The sequence below is a fragment of the Lepisosteus oculatus genome, chromosome 12 (assembly GCF_040954835.1).
Source record: "Lepisosteus oculatus isolate fLepOcu1 chromosome 12, fLepOcu1.hap2, whole genome shotgun sequence".
In the NCBI taxonomy this organism is placed as follows: domain Eukaryota; kingdom Metazoa; phylum Chordata; class Actinopteri; order Semionotiformes; family Lepisosteidae; genus Lepisosteus; species Lepisosteus oculatus.
This window is the reverse complement of record NC_090707.1, coordinates 15,022,859-15,046,854: the sequence shown is the minus strand read 5'-3', so window position 1 is coordinate 15,046,854 and position 23,996 is coordinate 15,022,859. Positions and strand designations below refer to the sequence as shown.

At 35.2% G+C, this 23,996-nt stretch overlaps 1 protein-coding gene across 10 annotated transcripts in view; it reads left to right on the top strand.

The window, feature by feature from the left end:
- cobll1b (cordon-bleu WH2 repeat protein-like 1b) overlaps window positions 1-23,996 on the top strand; it is a 56,499-nt gene that overhangs the window by 17,348 nt on the left and 15,155 nt on the right. For 3 of the 10 annotated variants that reach the window (XM_015358895.2, XM_015358888.2, XM_015358887.2), the window contains 3 exons: window positions 16,904-17,092; window positions 22,138-22,345; window positions 23,461-23,686. In XM_015358895.2, coding sequence (XP_015214381.2) covers window positions 16,980-17,092; window positions 22,138-22,345; window positions 23,461-23,686 — 547 coding nt within the window. In that variant the 5' untranslated portion in view covers window positions 16,904-16,979. Of the gene's footprint in view, window positions 1-8,711; window positions 8,786-9,684; window positions 9,976-10,234; window positions 10,717-12,448; window positions 12,473-13,580; window positions 13,604-13,654; window positions 13,756-16,903; window positions 17,093-22,137; window positions 22,346-23,460; window positions 23,687-23,996 lie in introns of those variants that run through there. The other 7 variants (XM_015358892.2, XM_015358893.2, XM_015358889.2 and 4 more) reach the window with 7 other exon arrangements.

Below are 23,996 nucleotides of genomic sequence, written 5' to 3'. Positions count from 1 at the left end.
AGTAAAACACTTCCATAACGGGCAGAAGATTGGGACTGATTTCCTTGTGGTATACTCCCCTGTTGATTTATAGAGACCCTCATATAAACTAAAGGTGATCAGCACTATAGATTGAATTGGATACTGTAGTTCAGGTGGGTAGCTGTGTCAACATGTGTAGGCTGCAAAGGCTTTACACCCGAAGAAAGCTCCACAGTCGAAACGTTGTGTTTTCTTTTCTTTTCAGTATGGAATAAACCTATTACTTGTTCCTTAATTGGAGACTGTCTGGAATGATTTAAAATATACATCTGACCTTCAGCCAAGCTATTGCAATTTTACCATAGAACTTATTTGAGTACTTGGACACATTTTGTCATGGGACTCAATGACACCAAGGAGAGACTGGCACCTTTTTTCATGTGAAGTGTGGGAGTGTTCAGATGTGGCTGAGGTCTGGGGGTGGGTCTCTTCATACTTTATCTTCTATTCTGTGGAAATTGTTCCATGTTCTCTTGTGGGGTTTTTTCATTGAAAGACTGCTTGATTTGTATGTGAAGCAGAGGCAGACTTAGCTGCCTGGCGTTGTTGCTACTAAGGCATGCTGGAAGCCTCCAGTACCCTGGCAAATCCATGATGACAAAGGTGCGTTTGCAAAGAAGAGATAAAAACCTAAAGAAACATAAGCACATTAAGCCTAATTTATTAATGACAATATGCAGACAATAATTTTTTTCCACCCAAAAAGTCTTGTTTTACACTTCTCCATGATGTCATCCTGACTGCACGGATTCAGTTGTTACAAAAGGGTTATCAATTAGGTGGAAGTTTTAGGGCTAAAAATGTCTGGACGATGTACGCAGTTTCAGAAGCACTGCCCTGCAGTAGCTTTCAAAAGAATGAGTCCTCAAACGGTGATTGAAATCTTCATGTCTGAAAAGTGAGTTTTTGTCCTACATGCTTTCTTCAACTCACCAGTAGTGCTGCTTCAAGTCACCAGTAGTGCAAATCCTGTTTTCTCTCCCCTTGAGCAAGTGAGGCCTTTACGTCTCTGAATGTTGTGCATGGAGCACAGATGGAGCTGTAGGACCAGCAAGGGGACTTCTTAAGGTTCTGGAACAGTGGTGGCCACCATTAAACATTCTAGAGCCTGCACTCTCTGCAGGTTGGGGATGGAGTGGTTTCCTTGGCAGGGAGGAGGTACACAAGGGAGTTATGGGGGTATGGAGGGTTGGGCATGGTAGAACATGAGGTTGCTTTTTTCATAGGAACAAAAATAGGTTAATTCCAGGTTGAAAAGTAGAAAGAAAATCTAAAACAACAAGGTGGTGTAGCCTTTGTGAGCTATTCTTTTTTTTATTATGTAATGATAGCATGTTGTGTGTTTCCCACAAAAAAATAGAAAAATGTCATCACCAAAAACGTCATCACCATCAGTAGTTTATTTTAAACCCCTTATTTGATGAGACGCTTGTGTTATTCCTTGCTTGGAAAATAACACAGTTGAATACAAAGCAGGCAGGGGTGGGAACAAACGTGATCTGATCTCTTTATCTGGTGCATGTTTTCTGTAATAATAAAAGCTGCATAGGAAGCTCGCGTGAGTCATTGTGCTATGACAAGTCAAGGTCAGGGCTTCCTGTATTTAAGTCACCTCAATACAGTGGATCTATTTTATAAACATTGTGGTGTAAGTGAAGCAATTCAGGAGATTTATTTTATAAACATGGTGGTGTAAATGGAGCAAAAGTTAAAAAAAAACAACAACAAATGGCTAAATATGGTACAAGCTACAAATTGTTTTATTTCATCTCATAAAAGTGCATATTGTACAAGTGTCAGTATAATATGTATTATGATACAGTACAGTATAATACAGTACTCTATAATACAGTACAGTATAATAATACTGGGCGGAGCGGTGGCACTGTGGCTAAGGATCTGCGCCTGAGGCTGGAAGGTTTCCGTTCATTTATACCGCTACTCCATTGGACCCCTGAGCAAGGCCTTTAACCCCAGCTGCTCCAGGGGTGCTGTATAAATGGCTGACCCTGCGCTCTGACCCTTAGCTTCTCTCTCCCTGTCTGTGTGTCTCATGTAGAGCAAGCTGGCGTATGTGAAAAGACAAATTCCTAATGCAAGAAATTGTATATGGCTAATAAAGTGATCTTATCTGATCTTATGTTATCATATCACACACAATAAGTAAATAAGTCTTGTGCCCCATTTTGGTGAATAATAATTATAAAATAATCACAACGAATCTATATATCTGTATGAATATGAAATACACCACTGGGCAGCTGCATCAGCATGCGCAGGCTACAAAGGAACAAGTAATAGGTTTATTCTATGCTGAAAAGAAAAGAAAGAAAACACCATGTTGTGTTTTCTTTCTTCTCTTTTCAGCATTTTTTAATATATGGCAATCCAGATTGATTTCGTTTTGTTTTGGAAATATCTCTGTTGGAATATTCATGTTAACAGGAGCCTGTTAAACCTGATCTGCAGTACAGTACAAAACAAGCTGTTTGCATTGGACTTTAATTCAACATGACCCTTTCGATAAAACTGACATATTTCAAGTTGATGTTCATTGCACCAGTTGAATAGAAATGAGATGACTGAGCAAATCAAGATAATTTCAAAATGGGCAATGTTACCTTGTTTTTAAAGCATTCAGAAACAAAAAACAAAAAAGAGCATATGAGTTCATTTTCAGTATATCATCTTGAACTGTGACTAACTTACTCAAACAAATGTATAATACTGTATGTGTTAGAAATCAGCAAGCAATTAGCTGCTAAATGTGTTAAAGTGGAAATTTACAGTAAAAATCTATGTTCTTTGATTTGTTAAAGATTTGGAATCAGCTATAGTCTACAGTATATGACTATATGGGACAGAGAACAAAATTGTTGAATTCAGTCTTAAAATGGAAATGAGTGCTCTGTAAACAGGTTTGGAAATAGTAAGTTATTAGTTTTGGTAACTGGAGTTTGAAAATGATCTTTAGTGAAGCTCCATGTTAAAAGCATATGGACTGGTGGAAATATGCTGTACCAAGGGTTAGGCATAGAAATTCCAGCAAAGTTTAATGTAACCCAACTCTTTCAGAGGAGCAAATTAAAGTAGTTTTAAGTGTAGAATGGACTCAACTGGTAAGAATCAATACCGTCAAGCGCCTTATGTACTGTAAAACATTTAATTTGCCCCTCTGTAACACAATGGCAGAGCTGGTTTACATCAAACTTTGCTGGAACTTCTAACTCTAACCATTACTGCAGAATTTTTTTATTGTAAGTCCACCAGTCGATGTGCTATTAACATGGAGCTTCACTGAAGATTATTTTCAAATTCCAGTTACTAGGACTAATAACTTACTGTAACAATTTCAAAGCTGTTTATAGAGCACTCATTTCCATTTTCAGACTGAATTCAACATTTTTTCTCAGTCCCATGCATTCATATAGACTATAGCAGATTCACCACTGATTTCAAAGCTTTAAAATGTATGGAGCTAGGGTTAGGGTTAAAGAATCAGACAAAGGGGATGTTTATAAACATTATGGATGTGATTAAGGTACTACTAGAAATACAAATTTGATGGTATTTCCCTGCTTCAAGACATTTTTATTTCTGAGGTTTTTTTAAGGTTTTATATAGGTTTTATATATTTATTATACAGTATATAAGGCGTTTGACAGGATACCACTGTAAAAAGTGGTCAATCGAATCTTACCAGTTGAGTCAATTCTGCACTTAAAACTCATTTAATTTGCCCCTCTCTAACACAATAGCAGAGTTGGTTTACATCAAACTTTGCTGGAACTTCTAACCCTAACCCTTGCTGCAGCATATTTTTACTGTAGGTCCACAAGTCTTTAACATGGAACTTCGCTAAAGATCATTTTCAAACTCCACTTACTAAAACTAATAATTTACCATTTCCTAAGCTGTTAAAGAGCACTCTTTTCCATTTTAAGGCTGAATTCAACAATTTTTTTCTCAGTCCCACGTAGTCATATAGACTGTAGCAGATTCGCCACTGATTTCAAAGCTTTAAAATGTATGGAGCTAGGGTTAAGGTTAAGGAATCATATAAAGGAGATGTTTATAAATATTATGGATGTGATTTAGAAATACAAATTTGATGGTATTTCCCTGCTTTAAGTCATTTTTATTTCTGAGGTTTTTTTAACATGGAACTTCACTAAAGATAATTTTCAAACTCAACTTACTAAAACTAATAACTTACCATTTCCTAAGCTGTTAAAGAGCACCCTTTTCCATTTTAAGGCTGAAGTCAACTATTTTTTTCTCAGTCCCATGCAGTCATATAGACTGTAGCAGATTCACCACTGATTTCAAATCTTTAAAATGTATGGAGCTAGGGTTAGGGTTAAAGAATCATATAAAGGAGATGTTTATAAATATTATGGATGTGATTTAGGTACTGCTAGAAATACAAATTTGATGGTATTTCCCTGCTTCAAGACATTTTTATTTCTGAGTTTTTTTACAGTTTATTATATAGTACAGTACATACTGTAAGGCGTTTGATGGTATAGCACTGTAAAAAAACGGTCAATCAAAACTTACCAGTTGAGTCAATTCTACACTTAAAACTCATTTAATTTACCCCTCTCTAACACAATGGCAGAGTTGATTTACATCAAACTTTGCTGGATCTCCTAATCCTAACCCTTGCTGCAGCATATTTTTACTGTAAGTCCACGAGTCTATAACCTGTTAACATGGAGCTTCACTGAAGATCATTTTCAAACTCCAGTTACCAAAACTAATAACTTACCATTTCCTAGTCTTTTTAAAGAGCACTCATTTCCATTTTAAGACTGAATTCAACAATTTATGTCTCAGCCCCAACCAGTCACATAGACTATACGTACAGTAGCTGAATCACAACTAATTTCAAAGCTTCAAAATGAATGGAGCTAGGGTTAGGGTTAAAGAATCAGACAAATGGGGTGTTTATAAAGATTACAGATGTGATTTAAAAACTACTAGAAATAAAATTTTTTAATACATTTTTTTTCTGAGGTTTTTTAACATTTATTATACTTAAATAAAAATTAGGGTTAGAATCTCCATGAAAGTATGATTGAAGCCAATTCTGCCATTGTGTTTCAGAGAGGCAAATCATGAGTTTTACGTATAGAATTAACTCATCTGATATGTTTTGACCTCTTTTTATAGTGGCATAACGTCAAACGCCTTATGTACAGTACAGTATAATACTGAAAAATAACAATGGAAATATAAAGCAGAGAAATACCATTAAATATGTATTTCTAGTTGTGCCTAATTCACATCCATAATATTTGTGCAGAATTTTAAAACATTGTTATGTGTACAGTACTTCACAACATCATTCTTATAACATCTAAATCATCTCAAAGTTATACATTTGAGCATCTTTAGAATTGCTGCTTTTTTTCAGAGTTTTAAATGAATTGGATTTAATCAACTAGCTTTTCATACACTTTTTTACATGGCTCTCTTTTCACACTTTGTTCTTGGAGGTCCTAGAAACTATTTGCAATGTTCAGAATGTGAGACCATTCAGATTCTCAAGCTGGATAAGACATCCACTGCCCTTTTCCTTTTTCAAAGGGTAATCATTTTATGGGTATAAAATGTTATTAAAGGTATCCCCCATTATGCAGTAGATGTTCTTAAAATGGATGATTATAAGCCAGAAGTTTTTGTTCCTTAGTGGGATGTGATTCTCTAGATTTTCAAAATATGTCAGAAATGACATACTGACTATTCTGATACTGTACTGTATCTATTTCAAATCTAAGGAAGGCAATCATATTTGAAGGCAAAGGCTATGACTCACCCATTGAGCTGATGATGACCCCTGGAATGAAAAGGAGTTTATGTTTTGATTATAGCTCCAACAGAAGCTTCAACCAGTTCAATGTTAATGAAAGTTAAATTTGTACTCAGAGTAATCCACTAGACCGAGTAATACAAATGGGTTTTAAAGGAGTAAATATGGAAATATGATGGATCTACTGTTTTTTTTTCTAGGATATGGTTAGAAATGATAAATCTGAGTATTCTGGAATATTTTCTTTATTTGCAATTTGTTTTTGTTTTTTTGGAAAAGTGCAGGTGTACATTGACTCACTCTCCAATGCATAACAATAAAAGAGCTTCACAAAAGGAATCAGGCAATGATTGCTAATATTGTTGTTTTACAACTAAAGAGAAGGTACAGTATGTTACAAAATGTTTTAAAGCTGTTTAAACAGTAGAAAATTTACTGATGCATTTGATGCTTACTAATAAAAACAGATGAAAATGGTTTATACTCCATTTATATATTGTATCCTATGTATTCAATTCATTTAAAACTCTTGGTACAGTACATACTGTACTATACTGAGAACGTTTCATACTGCATTTACCAAAAATAGCCAGTAGTTCATTTGAATCATACAATACTATATCATTTACTTAATTCAAGTACTATTTAAAATCCCTAAATATAGACCTAGATAAACAAGCTCCATGTGAAATAGACAACCATCAAACCAACACTGAAATAAGTATTGTTGTCTCAATGAAAACAATCTGCAAAAGCCTTTACCCAGTTAAATATGAAAGGTTCTGTCAAACATGCCATCATATATCATGATTTTTTCCCCTGCAATTCAGAAGTATTTCAAAGGTTTGTTGTAAAGTGTGTCTTTTGTTGTCACTGCTGGACAGAAAATTGATGGGGAGTTTGCCATATGATTTGCTCTTTACGATCTGTGATAACCAAAATACTGTAAGTTGGATGTAAGGTATCAGCTAAATATTATTAATAATAATATTGCTGTACATACACATTAAAGTCCGGCAACGCTAGTAAAACAATTATAAGCATAATACCACATTTCAGTTTGTTGTGTCTATTACATTTTGTCTACATAGGTGAGCTAAATGGTATTTCCATTATAGTGGTATATTTCCATTATTACTGTTTAATAAGACGAAGCAAATATATTGTAAAGCCACCTACAATTTTCTGCTGTGCTTATGAACATTTGCCTAGAATGTATGGTACTGTTTAGTACTAAATGACAATTTCGAAAGTTGGGATTTCATCACCCCATTCCCAGGACCTAATGAAAAACAGATTGCCTGGGAAACCAAAATTTAAAGTAAACCAAAGGCCACACAGCCAACAGCACCAGATTCTCTGGGTAACTTTTGAAATTTTGTACCTACAGGTTGCAATGCATAGTATTGTACTGTATGTAATTTGTTCTAGCTTATTAAGTTGGGGACATAACTAGAAAGAAGAAAAAACATAACATTTATAATCCTGTTTGTTTGCCTGACAATTAAGTTTCCTTATTATCTTATCTTCTAAAATAATCACATACAGTATTGAATTGTTGCGCAAAGATCTAAAATTCTTTAAATGTTTTTTGTTGGGAACATCTGCTTCATAATAAGTATTTTATTTTTAACTGCTTCAAACTTTGCTTGAAATCAATCAAACATGCCAAGATGTAATGTTAATTGCTCTTTGAGTGAAATAATAGCTTTCAGAAAGTTTTCCAAAACAGTTGTGCACCATTTGTTTAATAAATGTAAAGCCATTGGGTTTCTCCAAACTACTGCACATGTAAATTATTAAACCCTTTAGCATTGTGCTGCTGTTTTCCGTTTGAAAGAGTCACTTTGATATATACAGTAACTTGAAAATGATTATTTTATCTCTAATATCTGGCCTTTGATTGAGATTTTATCTAGTTTTACCTATCGGACTTGAAAGGAGTGATGAGATTACAATCCTTAGCAACGCTGGGGGGTTTTGTCTTTTTTTTTAAATGTTTAAGCTAAATAAACAGCCACACTGTGCTTCTGAAAAGCCTCGGTTTCAGTTTTCCCAGAGAGGTTTTGTGCTGTCAGAGCCATCTAGAGTACAGTAAGTCTGTCTTAAATTCCATTGTAAAGATGTAATATGGTATACGCACAAATCCAGTTAACCATTCAGCATTAAACTGCCCTCTCTAAATCCAGTTTAATTAAAAATCTTTGTTGTATCATTTAGGACCTTCAGCCCAAAGGGCAATTTGAGAAATGAACAGAGTAAATAGCAATGAGCTGCTGCTCCCTAGCCATATTTTTAAAGCCATACCTGAACAGTTTTCTTACAGGGATTAAAAGGTAGTGTTGAGTCTTGTCTCATTTCATTAAAAACAACCTCACAAAAGTGTTCATACTACCATGTTCTAACAAGCCAAAACTTTGGCTTAGTATCTAATAAGGTGGGATTACTAAAAGAACACATATACCTGTATCTGTTGATGAATCACTGTTCTGAATTATGTAGGTGTGTTTATCATCTGAGGTCAAATAGCTTAACTTTTGATAGGTTGAATGAAAAATATGAAATGCCACAGTGTACAGTATCGCAAAACAAACTGTGGACACAGATTCTAAAATAAGGAAAAGCTGCAAACAGGAATGAAACAGTATTAAAGCTAACTGTTCAATTGTCAGGTAATCTATAATACGAGCTTTGAAGAACAAAGCTGATAACTAGACTTTCCACAATTGGCTCTAAAAGGTAATATCTGCAGTGATAGTAACACAACACTGAAGAGCTTTTTCAAGTAAGGCCATGGGGCCAGTTTACAGGGATATAAATACGGGAGACAGATTTACTGATGTCACAGGCTAGGTGGAGCACATGAGACATACAGTATATTGCTAGTTCTTTGAATTTAAGGGAAAAGTCAGATATTTAAAAGGTAATATTGCTTTGGAGAAAGGTAAGGTAAGCACACTTCTTCACTTGTCTGTGATAAGTGTAGAATATATTGATGTCTTATTTTTATTCTCTAGAATATCTATGGCAAGCCCTCATTGGCAGTAATAATAACATTTCTCAGTTTAAAATGTTGTATATGATTTTTTTAACTTGAATGTAAAAGGCTTACTGATACAGTACATAATCAGTACAGTACATTATGTCATTCTGTCCTTTGCAAATGTACAAGAAAGAGACTGCCCAATATCTTCTTTACTTCAGGCTACAGTATTTGTGATCAGTTCAGAAACTAGCCGTCTGAGACATACTGAAACGTAATTCAAAAATGAAAATCTAATTTGTGTAGCTTTGTGAGAAAACAAAGTACATTTTCAGAATAAGCATGACATTATTGATTTGCATTAGGTTTTTGATGGACTCAAACAGTACGCGAACAGTTTTCTTGCCGAAGGAAGTTATCACACCACTTGAGTACTATCAAAACATTAAAGGAGATCTTCAGGCAAACCCTGCAGAGTTTCTCAATTACAAGATTTGCACACTAGTCCACTCAATCATCCCAAGACAGAAGCTAAATAGTTTGAATGGAACTATCAGCAACAACGAGTGTTACAGTATATTTTTATTAGGCTGATTAATCTAAATGTTGTGCAGGGATTACGAAAGTGTCAGTTATTTAAAACATATATCCGTGCAGTTTTCCTGCATGTACAGTATGAAACAGGTGTTCGCTAATGCCAAAAGCCTAAATGTGCATTAAAAAGACCCGTCGAACATGTACTGCATTTCTATCATCCTCTATATCCACTCAAACGGAAATGTGCAGCTGTTATTGCTGCATGTATTGTTGATCTCAATTCTTAAAATACTCTGGGTGTTGTCCAGTTGTGTGCAGGAAGGTGCTTTGCATATTGTTGCCTTTTGTATTATGAACCCACCTTTTCCCAGAGGACTTGTCCCCGCGAACAGCTAAGCCTCTTCAGACCGGACTGGTATATTTAGAACTAAAGTGTTTGAACAAAAAGTACTTTCAGGAATTTATCATTGGACGCCGTTCGTCAATCAGGGCTGCATGAAGAGAGCAAGCAAGGCGGTTTTTACCTTTGAATACAGTAGTTCTATTTCACGCTATCTTGTTTTTGCTGCGTAGGACTACAGCACCTGGCAGATTTGGACACTAGTGAATTACTGTGCATGTAAGTACCTGTGCCATAATAGCATACAGGGTAGATGGTTTCTCCAAAGTTACGTTAAAATGTAACAAAGAGTTTGGCTATTAAAAATAAATTAATTACTTCGTTAATGCTTTGCAATTATCTCCATATACTAAGAATAACGAGTGTCTTGCTTCGCCGTTATAAACTGCCTCCTTTTTTGTCGTGTGCTTCCGTGAACATGTGATATAAATGTCTTTAGTGAAAAAACAAGTACAGTAGCTGTGGTCTCAGAGTGAAATCCTGCATAGGAATGTTTGAATTCTCATGGCTCCTTAATTAAATTCTGTGGGTTTTGCTTATGTCAAATGTTTGGCGTTTTCTTAGAATAGGTCATCTTTAAATACACGCCTGATTAATTTGCTACAGTGAAAGTGCTCAGAGGGGGGGTTATTTTGTATTTACAGTACTACATTTTGTTTTGAAGTGAGCTTCCTGGAATTTTAAGCAGATGTTGGGGGGGAAATACCGTTTTTAGTTTGAACTGTTAATTACTTGCTTGCTTAACACGACCAGATATTTTTAAAAAATATGAATTCGCTCACTGCTCCAGATCTGAACTAAACTGTGGGGCACCTTGTACCTAGACGAGCCTGTGATACGGAAAAATAAAAAAGGGCGTTGCGTTGATTATATCCTCTTGATTGGTACGAGTTCACACAGGAATTCCCGGGACCGTGTCAAAGCATGCTCAGTTTTAAGTTAAGGAAGTAAAAGTTAAAGGTAAGGGGATCTTTTATTTTTTCTTTTCTAGACACTATTACAGAATTGTAATTGGATTGTAAACCTAAAGCAGCGTTTCTGTTTAGGACAGGAAAAGCTGGTCTAGGTTGAGAAACAGAAGTATCATACAGCAATTCGAATGCTCTGTCGGACTTTAAATTGACCTCTTATCTCAACATAAACGTTACAAAATTTGTGAATCCGTTACAAATGTTAAAAAGGTTATAATATTTTTACAAGAAGAATAAATAAATTAGGCATACTGTAGCTTTTGGTGATGTCATAACATCCCGGAGGAACAATTCCAGAGATTTGTAATGTCGCCGGAAATTAGTTATATTATTAGTTACAAAAGTATTATTATAGGAGCACAAAGCTTTGAATGTGATGAAAGTATGGTGTTTTAACTATCAAAATGGAAAATTGGGTTAAGAACTCGGAAGAACACGTTAAACCCGTCTTGTAAAAAAAAAACATATGGCATCCAAGAACATACTCAATTCCCAAGTACAGGAACCGTGCTTCGGTGAGCAGTTCAGTAACGTATTACCTTTACAGAGTAATTTGTAGTGCTGAGAAAAAGTAAAGGGGCTTCTGTGGCAGACGTTTAGAGAAATAGTCAGTCTTGTATTGGGTGCACTCTGAAAGGTGGGGACTCACATTGAAAACTGCCCTGCTGTATCATTTTCATTTTCACCTGGAGGTTGTAGTACTGTAGATGGCACTAAGTGTGAAGTCTGGTATTCTGTACACCCCTGGTTTGGTTTTCACTATTGATTTAAAATTTGCCTGAGGCAAAACCTTGAAATGTTTATTTTTTTTTCTGCTAAACATCCTCCAGCTCTGTTTGTCTTATCTTCTGATAGTCCTGTGCAGGGAGTGGCATTTTTCTGAGCATGAATCTAAACCTTTTTTCAAAGCCAGTGTTAATATATTTTAAATTGTATCACTGACAATAGAGACATTTTTAACCTCTGGTAATACAGGAGAGATCTTTTCTTGACTTATTAAAATACTGTTTTAAAACACATTAACAGAAAAAAAATATCTTCATTTTTTACTTTTTTCCTCAACATAATGTTTACTTTCAGAAAGTGCTGCAGAGCTGAGATTGTTGATTAGATGGCTGAGTTTAAGTGTCAGAAGCCTTTTGTTAAAGAAACAAAAGGGGTGGAAATGTGTCCATTTGCAGTGAATAGTGTTTTTTCCTGTGTGGCTTTTCTTAGTTGAAATGTTTTCAGTTTCAGTGACTCAGCTTCAACTAAATAAAATACAGTACTTACAGTACTGTACTCTTTGGGGCGTACAGTATTTTTAAAGAGTTCATCTTCATCTTACAAATCAGAAATGTTGAAATATAGCTGCACAGTGTAATATGAAATGTACTGTATGTCCCGTCCTGTCTTGCTATTCTTGGTCTTTTTGAGACACTGAAGACAAACTCAGAATAGTAAAGGTGGGAGTAATGAAAACGGTGCTATATTTCACAATGTCAATTGTTAAGAATATTTGTTGGATTGCTTGGGACCTCTAAAAACAAACATTTCCTCAACATATTGAGCTTTCTAATCTGCATTTTATACTTTTAAACTTTTCTCAGGGCTGCTCGTAGCATCAGTGGCAGGGTTGGATATGAACTATGTGTTGGATTTGCCTAAGCTGTTTTGTAATGGGGCACATTAAGTTAAGAGTCATGAGAATTCAAGAGAATTTAATTCTTGTCAGATGGTGTTTACAGTGGGACGTGTCTGCAGCAGTGAGTATTACTGTATTTTTATTTGGGATTTTGGAAACATTTTGTATTCACTGGTTGATTTGTTTAGTACTTTGACCTTCATGCCTATGTCAATTGAGCAGGTCCAAGTGTGTTATGTTTGTTTCAAAACTAGTACAAACTGCTTTCATTTTTACATTGGTCGAAAGTAGGGTAGGCTAGATTTTGTTTTCCAAAGGCAATGAAGGAAGCAAAGTGGGCTGTTCATAGATTACAGGCCTCCTGTCGCAACAATGATCCCTTGTTCTGTCCTGTAGGCTTTTGAGCTGAAACTTGTTGTCTCTGAATAAGGCTCCAGCTCAAATTCATGCTCTTGACACCTTGGAAAATCACACAGCAGTTTGGAAAGATGCATTTGAAGGCTTTATTTTTCTCTGTCAGGTGCATGCAGCTCTGCGGTGAACCTCTGCACTACCTATAAAAACATTTCTTTACAAAACATAATGGGTTACATCATTAAAAAAAAAAAGATCATATTGCACATCTGCAGTGCTTGATTCCTCTGTGCCTTGAAGCATACTAGAAAGGCAAATGATAGAAAGATTTGGGGCCTAGAGGTTGCAAATATTTTTGCCTCACACAGAAGAGCTATAGCTATCTCTGCTCTTCTGATCATCATGAAGTAATGAGAATTAAAATACTGTTACAAAATATGAAAACAGTATTGTTTGTAGTTTTCTCTTTTACCAAATAGATGATGCGGGGTCAAAACAACAGATATTTTCAAAATAAATATTTACCCATCTATTGTCATAAAGCCGCTCAAATAGAATTTTATAAATGTAATATTCAGTACCTTTAAAGGTATATGTTCTATAATTTAAACACAGAGGTAGAAGTTTTTAAAAAGCTGGGTAATGCCTTAGGAAACTGCTTGGATAAGATCTTTCTAAATAAAAGCTAATATTTGGCTGACCATTATTTAAACTACAATCAGTTTTAAAGACCTTGAAAACTGGACTTTATACAGTACCAGCGCTCCAGTGTGTCCACGGCATGTTTCTTCTGTTTCTGTTCTGGATAGTTTCCAGATTAAGCTGTTCCAGTATTTAAGTATTTCTAGCTGCAGACCAGTTTAAGTGGCTTGAACGCAATTGTTTATGTAACTGACTTGTAAGTACTACTGGGTCTGTTTCAAAGTCAAGTGTTATATCCTGCTATTAATGTGGTAGGAGGATGTTTTCAGTGTGAATGCTGTAAAAGGGAACAAGAAAACTTTTTTAGTCTTGGTCTTCACTTATTTTGAATTTCTGTTAAGGAGTCGGGTGAGTTTTCAGAAAATTCCTACCATATTAGTAGAAGATGTCATTTATTTCTCAGTAGGCCTAATTCTGCACAGAGTGTCATCTGGATTCATATTTAAATTGATATTTTTTTTCAAAGGGTTCAAGGGAACTGTTCCATTTTGCTTTCAGTATTGTGTTTACATACAATACAATGCTCAAATGAGAAGATGACTTCCTGATATATATATATACTTATCGTAGTCAAACAGTCAAATCAACAATGTGTGTTTTGTAAGGACTGCATCCAGTGTCAGCTGATATGCCAGAAAGAAACTGCCTTACATTTTATGGTCTAAATAGTATAGTCATGTGAATTTATCACACTTCAGGGTTTTTCTTATGAACTCCAGTCAACTGTGTCTGAGTTTCAACAGCTGCTGCTGTTGAGCAGTATACTGTATAATTACAACAGTATTTTGCAATGAGATACATTCTAATTTCAGCAAATCAATACATGCTCATGACTACATGTGATGTATGTGTCTTACTTGGATTATTTTACATTGGTTTGGCTAACACTAAAATTGAATGACAGTTTATTTGGAACTAGGAAACCTTTAAATTATTGAACCACTTGTGCTGTACTTGTAAAGTGCATGGAAGTAGTTGGAACATTTCTGAAATTCCAACTAGATGAAGTGCTATCAGTGAGTGCACAAGAAATTTCACACTGGAATTCCACAAGCAGTGGGTCATATATGCAGGGTAGCCCCCTTGTATATAGGATTTTTGTCTGTTTGTTCCACTGTATTTTAGAAATGTGACTTTATATGCAGTTTTAACAAAAAAAACAGACACACTTTGTAATACTTTCTACAAGGTCAAAGTATGTTCTCTTGTGAAATGATGTATCTCAATAATAAACATCCAGGTGTTTACTTTGGCTGAAAAAATCAATGTTATTTCCCGGTCAGGTTAAAAACAGTGTGAGACGCAGGGCTAACAGTGTATAATGTACGATTGAAGTCTGATGCAGTGACATCGTTCCCATTATGTCTCCAGTATATATGCATGATTCTGCTTATATGGGTGATGTTTTTTTGATCACAAGAGGAAATTTTGAAGTCTATATAGAGAGTATTAAAGTGGATAATGAAGATACAGAGGTCAGGACTGAATGAAACAGTGATCACCAAACAAAGGCATAGTAATATTTATAGTTTGGTAGAGCTACAGTAGGTCCCCAACAAATCTCTGGCTCTTGAATAGATTTTTTTAGTTTGCACTTGGTTCCCATCGCACCTGAAATTGCAAATATGGGGTGTGTAGTCAATAATTTTATTATAATAATTTCTAATACCCAAAAAACCTAGAAAGGAGAACCATATAACTGAAACAGTTGAAATATGAAGGTATGTTAATTTTTTTATGGAGATGTGAACTTGAAGAGATTTGGGAAAATGAATCAGTGACTTCAATTCAGTTTCTGCCTGCCTGAAAAATTATTCAAGTATTTTATAGTGATGTTAGGTAAGGAAGACAAAGTATCTTTATCAAAGTATTTAAAGTGTTTGAACAGCAGCAGTTTAATATAGAAATGAATAGTTTAAGTAATTTTAGAGTCACATTAGAACTTTAATTTTGAATTCAAGCTGCCAACCAACTCCTAATATAAGGTATCCTATCCTTTTGGTGTTGCTGTGAGGTTTATATACTGTACATATATTATTTTGGTAACCATCTTTATTCCCATGTTTTAAAAATGCAGGGCAGAATTCTTGGGAAAAGCTTACAAAACAAGTCTGTTTAGCCTCTTACACAAGTTTATTTTAATATGCAAATTAACTCATTTAATTCATAGCAAACATACCATCTGGTATAATCTGGAACTGCTGATCGTTGAGAGATTGGTCACAACATCAGATTCTGAAATGTCCTGTCCATGAGCTATATATACATATTAATCTGCAAGTTTTAGTGCTATTTAAACTTTGTTTCCCCTTGAGTGTTATGGACTGCTTTCCTTCCATGTAAGGCAGACATACTCTCCTTATTAGAGTCTGTTTTTCTGTACCTTTTGTGTCTGAATGAGTGCACAGAATGCATATTTGTTTGGAGTAAAAAACTTTTTGCTGTGTAATCAGTGGAATAGAATACAAAAGATTTTTTTTATTCTGTGAAAAGCTACACCAGCCAACCAAGTTAAAAAAAACTCAACCAGAGCAAAGGCAAAGAGAAATAAGATGAAAAGAGCTAGGCAAAAAAGAAATAGTAGGTTAATGGCAAATATTACAGTAACCAAAAAGTGAGGAGCAAGGGGCAGTTAATATTTTATAGAATAGAATAATCAAGTTAGGTAAAGTAGTGTGGACAGAATAGAATGTAGGTTACCTTCAAGGACAATAGCAAATGATAAAACTCAAGTTAACTTTATCTGTAGTGTTTGTGTTGTGCTTTTGCAGATAACCACTTCACCAAAATTCGAGTTTTGATATAGTAGAATTCGTTATGTAACTGTGTACTGTGATACCTTTCCTGTCATGCATCAATGGTAAACATGATGGTTTAGACAATACAGTTTTGGAATTTCCAGTTTTGGAGATTGCTGCTTTCAGCTGCCTTTATGTTTTAAGATTCCTCATGCCAGTGTTACATATTGCATTAACTTGTCCCTGCTGGCAGCTCTGTCTATCCTGTGTTACTTCACTGCACTTCTAAACTGCTGCTGACAAAGCTGGTTCTATACTTATGTGATTAGGATGATCTGTATTAAAACTATAACATAGTAGTCAAGGTGAGGGTAACTTTCTCAAATATCAGTTATTTTTTAAGTAGCAAAAACTGACCTCCTTATCTACCTCCTCGAACTTTATAAATGCTTTTACCAGCATTGCTCATCACATTACACTTTATCAATCACTTCATTGTTATACCCAAGCTCCTCTTTGAGAGGGAGTCCAGTTTCAAATTTTTTTTTACTAAAGAGAACTTTAGTTTTGCAAGCACAAAGAATTTGAATGCCATTCTTATCTTAAATGTGTACAGTGACACTGTAAATATGTGTAAAAACAGGCTGCACTGCAGTCTTCCTTAACAGGAAACAAAGCAGTCCTGAAGGTTTTAATAAAAAAAATATTGCAGCATGTTACTGGCAGACTTTCTTAAGGTGTTGTTTTTCCTTTGACAGAAAATCAACCAAAGGGAAAGCTCCACCTCCGCCTCCCCTAGCAAAGGGCTTTGATGGTGCAAACTTTACACAGAACATGGAAAATCCAAATGCAGCCATGGATCAGAAAGAAAATTTGATGGACAAGGATATCATTCTGACAGTGGTGCTTCCAGGAGGTACAGAGAAGACAGCTACTGTGCATGGAAGGTAAGAGCACATGAGGTGCATAGAGGAAGGGATTCATAGACATGTGTTGACACCTTTGTAATCGAAGCAGCACACTGTGGGACAGAAACAGTCCTGCTCAAGAGGGACAGACTCAAGGTTATTACAAGAGTTGTGCATAATGTGCTGTACTTCCGTCAGCTGTGCATTGCATGGAACTTGTTAGGCTAATTGTTTTCAACACATGTGCTAAGGTCATTGTGGGGGCAGGTCTGTAACTGCTGGCTTCTTGAATTTGCTGTTTCCTTGCAAAGCATACAGTAGTTGGTATCATTCGCAGCACAAAAGTATTATTACAGTAGTGCAGCTGTGTTCCATATTAAAGGCATGCAAAGCAGTCATATGGTTTGTATGAAACATATGCTTAAGGAAGACCCCAATTTTCCATGATTTATGTAATAGAAATTAAATTCATGGTTGATACACTGGGCCACAAGATAAGTTGAAACCTGCTTAACCTATAAATTACAGTCTGTTGCTTTGGAGACAGGAGGCTAATTGAGGCTTTTTGCAAAAGTGCTTTTAGTCATGATGAGATATGTCTAGAATTCCATCTTATCGGTCCTGTGAGGTTTTTTTTCTGTACTTGTTTCGAAATGTCTGCATTTAAGATACAGATAAAATTCTGAGTACAAAAAAACAGCTGTGTAAGTCGGCCTAGTGATGTTAAAGGTTTCCATTGGAGACTTCACCTGTTTTATGATTACCATGATTTAATGGATAGACCTATTTCCTACATTTTGCATTTTGTCTGGCCTCCACATATTTTGTCAACCTAACACTTCCGTGTTGAACCTGAAGCTTCATGAACTTCCAAGTACTGTATTTGTTTCCTAATCTGTATACTGTATTTTTTAAACTTGTGTGCCAGCACATATTTGCAGTAGTCATGAAAAGTGAAATATTTTTTGGGGTGTGTCACAATAAAGTGTTTTTTTATATTTTACTGTAGGTGTTGCTTTTAATTGTTAAATTGTTTTTTATGTAAAGTATATTTTATTAATCATCAATTTATATAGATAATGTGGTTCTGTAAATGTTTAAATCCATAGAATATGAATGCTTTAGTACTATTTTACAAAGCCTCAGCTTCCATAATTTGATAATGAACAAAATATCAATTTCTTTCTTTTGTAGAAATACTATAAATCTTAATATGCTACAACAGTGCATTCACTAGTGGACTGGATCATTATGGGAAAAATATAATAAATCACTTGTGTTTATTCTTTGATGTGAATAGTTATGCCATAAGTGGGTACAGAAAGTGACCTTTTGTCATTTTATGTAATCCAAATCTTGTACCCTGTATATTTGGATTGTTCAGAGAGCAGACTGATTTTACCAGAAATTCTAAAATGGATCATCTTTATTGTACACCAAGGCTTGAAGCCTGACCATTGCTATGACTGAGAAATTAGAAAAGGAACCTTATCTTTAAAATCAGTCAGTGAGTGTACTGAGGCAGATTGTCACCATTGATGCCCTTGATTTATAGCTATGATGAAATGCAGACTTTGTTGTTCTGTCATTAGAGTTTATTGCAGTGGGAATAGTAATTCTATGTCCCATATCTTTTTTTGGTAAACAGTTTGGTTGTCTCAGTATATTAAGTGCCCTGGCCTGAAAGTACTTTAATAAGAGCTCAACTTCAGTCCTTCAAATTCTTTAGCCTCTGTATTAATTCCAAGTTTGTCCTGAGCATTACAGGAGTACAGTGTGTTCATTATGTTAAGGATTAAGTTGCTGGGATTAAATTTATAAAAGTTTTCTTAATTCCAGAAATAAGGAGACTCCATTGAGTAACATTGTGCGCATGCTATTTCTAATAGGTTTTCTACAATTTAGAAATGTTAGATCTTAAAGGCATTTAAGAGGTTTTGTTTAATATGAACTAAGTATTAATGATTTGTGCAAAAAAAGAGGTGGGATTCTACTTTGTTCCTCTTCTTATGCCATAGAAACATTGCATTTTACTGATATGTCTAAAAGAGGTGACTGACAATGTATCATCATGATTCATAATACACCTTTATCCATCTCCTTATTACTATTCTTGTGAGTCAAGTTGAGGAAGGCAGCTGAGTAACTTGGATGTCATTGCAGCATAATCTGTTGAATAAGCTTTTCTGAACCAAGATGATCATAGTTTACTTTAGACAGCCACAGAAGGGCCTCTTGCTCACATTAAACTTATTCAAATCCTGCAGTAATAAAAGGATTATTACTGCTACTCTACAAATTATCAGTGCATCATAAAAAAATACCCTTGGGAAACCTGTTTGAACATGCAGCACTGATGTCACAGGAAATGTTTCAGTTCAGCATAGTTATCCCCCAAATTATAAGAACATAAGAGAAATTACAAGGGGGGACCACTCAGCACATCAATCCTGTTTGGTTGCTACTATCTAAATCCAAGGATTTCATCCAGCTGTTTGTTAGGTCAAAAAAAGGCTGGGTATTTGTTCAATAGCATGCCTGGATAGCTTTGTCAATTCTGCAACAACCCTTTGAGTAAAAAATGTCTTCTTGGTTTAAATGCATTTTCACATAGTTTCCACTCATGTATTCTGGTGTATGTTCAGGCTAAAAGGTTCAGTTCTTTTAGCCTCTCACTGGAGGACAATCATTAGAGGCCAGGAATGTATCTGGTTGCTCGTCTCTGGATTGATTCCAGAGTAGCAATCTTTTTGCAGAGTGGTGATCAGTGTTGTACACGGTATTCTAGATAAGGCCTTAATAGTGCATTGTTACAGTTTTAGCATAACATGCTTTGTTTTATATTCTGTTTTATATATCTTAGCATTGTCTTCTTATTGCTTCCACGGACTGTTCAAAAATATATATTCGTGATCCGTATGGTTGTCTTTTTATACATTAAAGTATAAAAGAACAACTTCTACAAGTTTAATAAGGAGCTTAAGGAGCTTCTGGAGCCTTCTACATTCCAGGAAAGATAATCCTTACTGGTCAGTAATTGAGGAATCTGCTGTTAACTTTTCTGAACCCCGTGTTTTGCACAATGCATTTAGTTGGTTCCTTTTTAAATCCAGAACACGTATCCAGTTCATGACAATTTGTTTTGTCTAATGAGCAGTGTACTGTAACTTTCCAAAATCTATCCATAAGCACAGAATGAGACTTAATTATCTGTAATTCCGCATCCTGGGTCATACATCCTATACACGATATGTACTGTATACAGTAACACTTTAACACAAACATATATACTGTAAAATATGCAATTTAGCTTGGGGCTTAAAGTTCAATAGACTATTTTCTAGGGAATTCACCACTATATATTTTAAAATCCAGGCCTTTAGTGTTTAATTTTGATTTTTCCAGATTAAATAATCATTAAAATGTTAATTAAGGAGCTACAGGACAGTGAAGGATTTCAAGTGGTCTTTCCATTATGATAATGTAATAGCATTCAGTATGAACTTGAAAGATTTTAATATCGGGCAACTATCCCTTTTATCTTTCTTTTTCTACAATGTAGTTTACATTCTGTAAATATATTTTAAAGACTAAACTCTAGTATTTTAAAGGCTAGTTCATTAATAAGGAATGTACAACTCGTAAGTGTACCTTTATAGACCTTATTGGGCCATTTCCTCTTTCATCTGTAAGTAAATTTACTTTTCGTTGTAGTTTATTCAGTCTCTATTAATTCCTTCTGAAATTTAAATGCAAATTAGGAACACTGGCAGTGCATGTAAAAATATTTTGTCATAATCTTATTCCCTGACATGTAAAAGTTGCTCTTTTTGTGTATTTCATCATATTGCCTATAATAGAAGAGGGGACGATCACATAGCATTTTGGTGCTATTATTGCATGAGTAATATCTACTCATGGTTGTTTTTGACCTACAGTACTACACCCTCGAATATAAACTTAAACTCAGCAGGTCCTTGCTAATTTGACTTGGCACATGGCCACTGGTGCTTCCTTTAGGTTGAAAAAACAAAGAAATGCACCCCACTTTGTGTCCTCTCCGAACTAGTAGAAGAACAAGTACTAGCAAAAACCTATGATCAGTGAGTTGATGTCATAATAATCTGCATTAGACAGATTCCAATTAATTTGCAAATCAAATGGACGGCTTTGGCTTTTCTGAAGGTAGTGCTTTTTATCTGGGGCCAGGAAGATGACTGTGACTCTGGAGCATGTGTATCCTGTAGACTTTTTTTTTGCAGACCCATACCTGAGGTTAAGTGCCAACTCTCTGTGTTTTATAAGAGCTGAGAGAGTCCTGCCCGACGATTCACTATTCCACGTTACCCTCGGGAGCGTTCGCTATTTGTGTTCACTAATCTTAGCCGAAACAGGCTGTAATGCGACCCAGGTTCAGACCAATGATGCCTGGATCATATTGCTCAAACAAGCTCCTTTTCCAGTTAAGCCGCTTGGAGAGCCCCAGGAACAAACTGTTTTGCATGTTAAATGAGAAGGAATAAAATTTGTGAAGCAAACATGCTGAATTCTATTGAAAGTGCCGACATAAGTAATTTTTTGACTTCTTAAAAATGAAAACCCCGCTGGACAGTAGATTAAGAATTGGCCAACACCGCTTGATATACCCATTGTGCAAGTGTCAGGACAGAATGGAAGTCCAAATTGTAATATATTTCACTGCTGTGCAAGATTTACACCATAGTGTGAGCATAGCCTTCTATGTATAGCTTAACGTTTACTACAAAGGGCATAGATAATTTAAGAAACTTTTTGTGCAGGTGAACTTAACATTTTTAAATAGTATAAAGATTAAAATTTCATTGCTGCAGCAGAAATCTATCTGTATCTAAGTAGTACCTCACACAGCTACACATACTGTGCTTGATATTATTTGTCAGCATTGCCATTTTGAAAATGAGTTAAGTACTTTTGGCATGGGTGTGTCTGGGTGTAATTTGCTTCATTTAATTAAAAAAAAAACCTTCTGTATTCTGTTCTTCTATGATTCTCTGTCTTACTCTGAAATAATTGTATCTTACTTCATTTTTCTTTCACTTTTACAGCAAACCGATGATGGACCTATTGGTTGCTCTTTGCAGTAAATATCATCTGAACCCATCAAGCCACACTATTGAGCTCATCTCAACCAACAGAAACCAAATCAAGTTTAAGCCAAACGCTTTAATAGGGACACTAAATGCAGAAAAGATTATACTAAAACCTAAAGGCACTGATGAAAAGAACAAAAAGGCTGCTCCTCAAATGCCTGAGGTAAAGAAAAATCTGAATATATAACCAGCGAAACTGACAAATCCATTGTTTAACAAATGCTGCGATGCAGTGGTGTCCTGTCCAGCGTGTATCTAGCCTGAGCCTGTTGCTTGTCCGGTTAGGCTCCAGCTTTCTCGTGTCCCTGTTTAGAAAATGGATGGATGATTTAAAAAAATAGGACTGAGATTTGTAGTATATGTATGGACTAAATTTAAGTAATAGTTATTTAATTTACAAGGACAAGTAAGTACGATAGTTACAGGAACAACGATGAGCAACTGAGGAAGAAGAGCTGTGCTATAACTTACTTATTTGCCGTTTGTTATTTTTCTATTAACATATTGAACTTATTAAACTTGTTACTGTTTAGGAAAAGAAATGTTTTACTAGCACCTGAAGTCCTTGGTTCTGGTGTCCTCACAAAGAAAATGTATTTAAAAATATTTGGAATAACCCAAAGCTTTTTTTTAAATTAAAAACATTTTGCCTTGCCTTTTAGACAAACATATCTAGTTTTCTGAGTTTAAAAAGCTGTGGCCTTAAAGTAGATCTGTAGTTCAGAACTAACAAGGATCTTGGACCAGCTGTAAAGAAGCCTCATTGCTTATTTGGTAGAATGTCAGGCAGAATTTCTAGCATGCAATTAAACACCACTAGTAATATATGCAATAAAAGTAGAAGAAATGAACACCAGTGCCTGGTAATTTTGATCAGTATTAATAGTGGAAGGAAATATTGGTGCATTTTGATGCTTTCGAAAGATGATAACCACGAGCACAGCATGGACAGCACATACTGTTTTGTGTTCACGAACAGCCCTATTGTTTTAGATATGTCAGTTGCTGTGTAAGATGCCAATTAAAATAACATATATAACAGTTAATGTTGAATCACAGTATACTGTAGCATCTTATATGCCAGTTCAATATGGAGGTTAACAGCCGAAGATTCTAAATTTAGAATATACTGGGGAAAACAGTGTATTTTGAAGACAATAGGAGCTGTGTGATTTATTGTCTTCTGTTTATTCTGCTGTGCAATTAATGTATACAAGAAAACCCCCAGCAAAATTAATGTTACAAAGCTTGTGCATCTGTTTTGTTGTTTATCTGCAGGCTACTGTACGTCTTGTAATAAACTATAAAAAGACTCAGAAAACTGTTTTGAGAGTTAACCCAAAAGTACCTCTTGAAGAGTTGATTTCTGCAGTTAGTGAAAAATGTGAATTTGATCCAAAGAGTACGGTATTACTGAAAGATGTCCACTCACAAGAGCCCCTGGACTTGTCAAAATCCCTCAATGATCATGGTATAAGAGAAGTTTATGCAAAGGATGGTAAAGGTAAGAGATGGTACAAGTATTATATATTTTTGCTGTGTTTAATCAGGGAAGAACAATTTTATTGCTTTTTGATCATCATTTTATTTTTTTTCTGTTGCTTTGACTTTGATCATTTGTTTTATTTTTTGGAGAATGAACCCATGTTATTATGTCCCACCTGTCCTCCACCATTCTTGACCAAATAGCAGTTGTCTTTGACCTTTCATCACATGTTGAGATTGGCATTTTAAAAGTTAAGTGACTAAGAACCTTTCAGAAAAAAAACAGGGAAACTGAAAATAATTATTTTAATTTTAAAAATTCAGTGTTG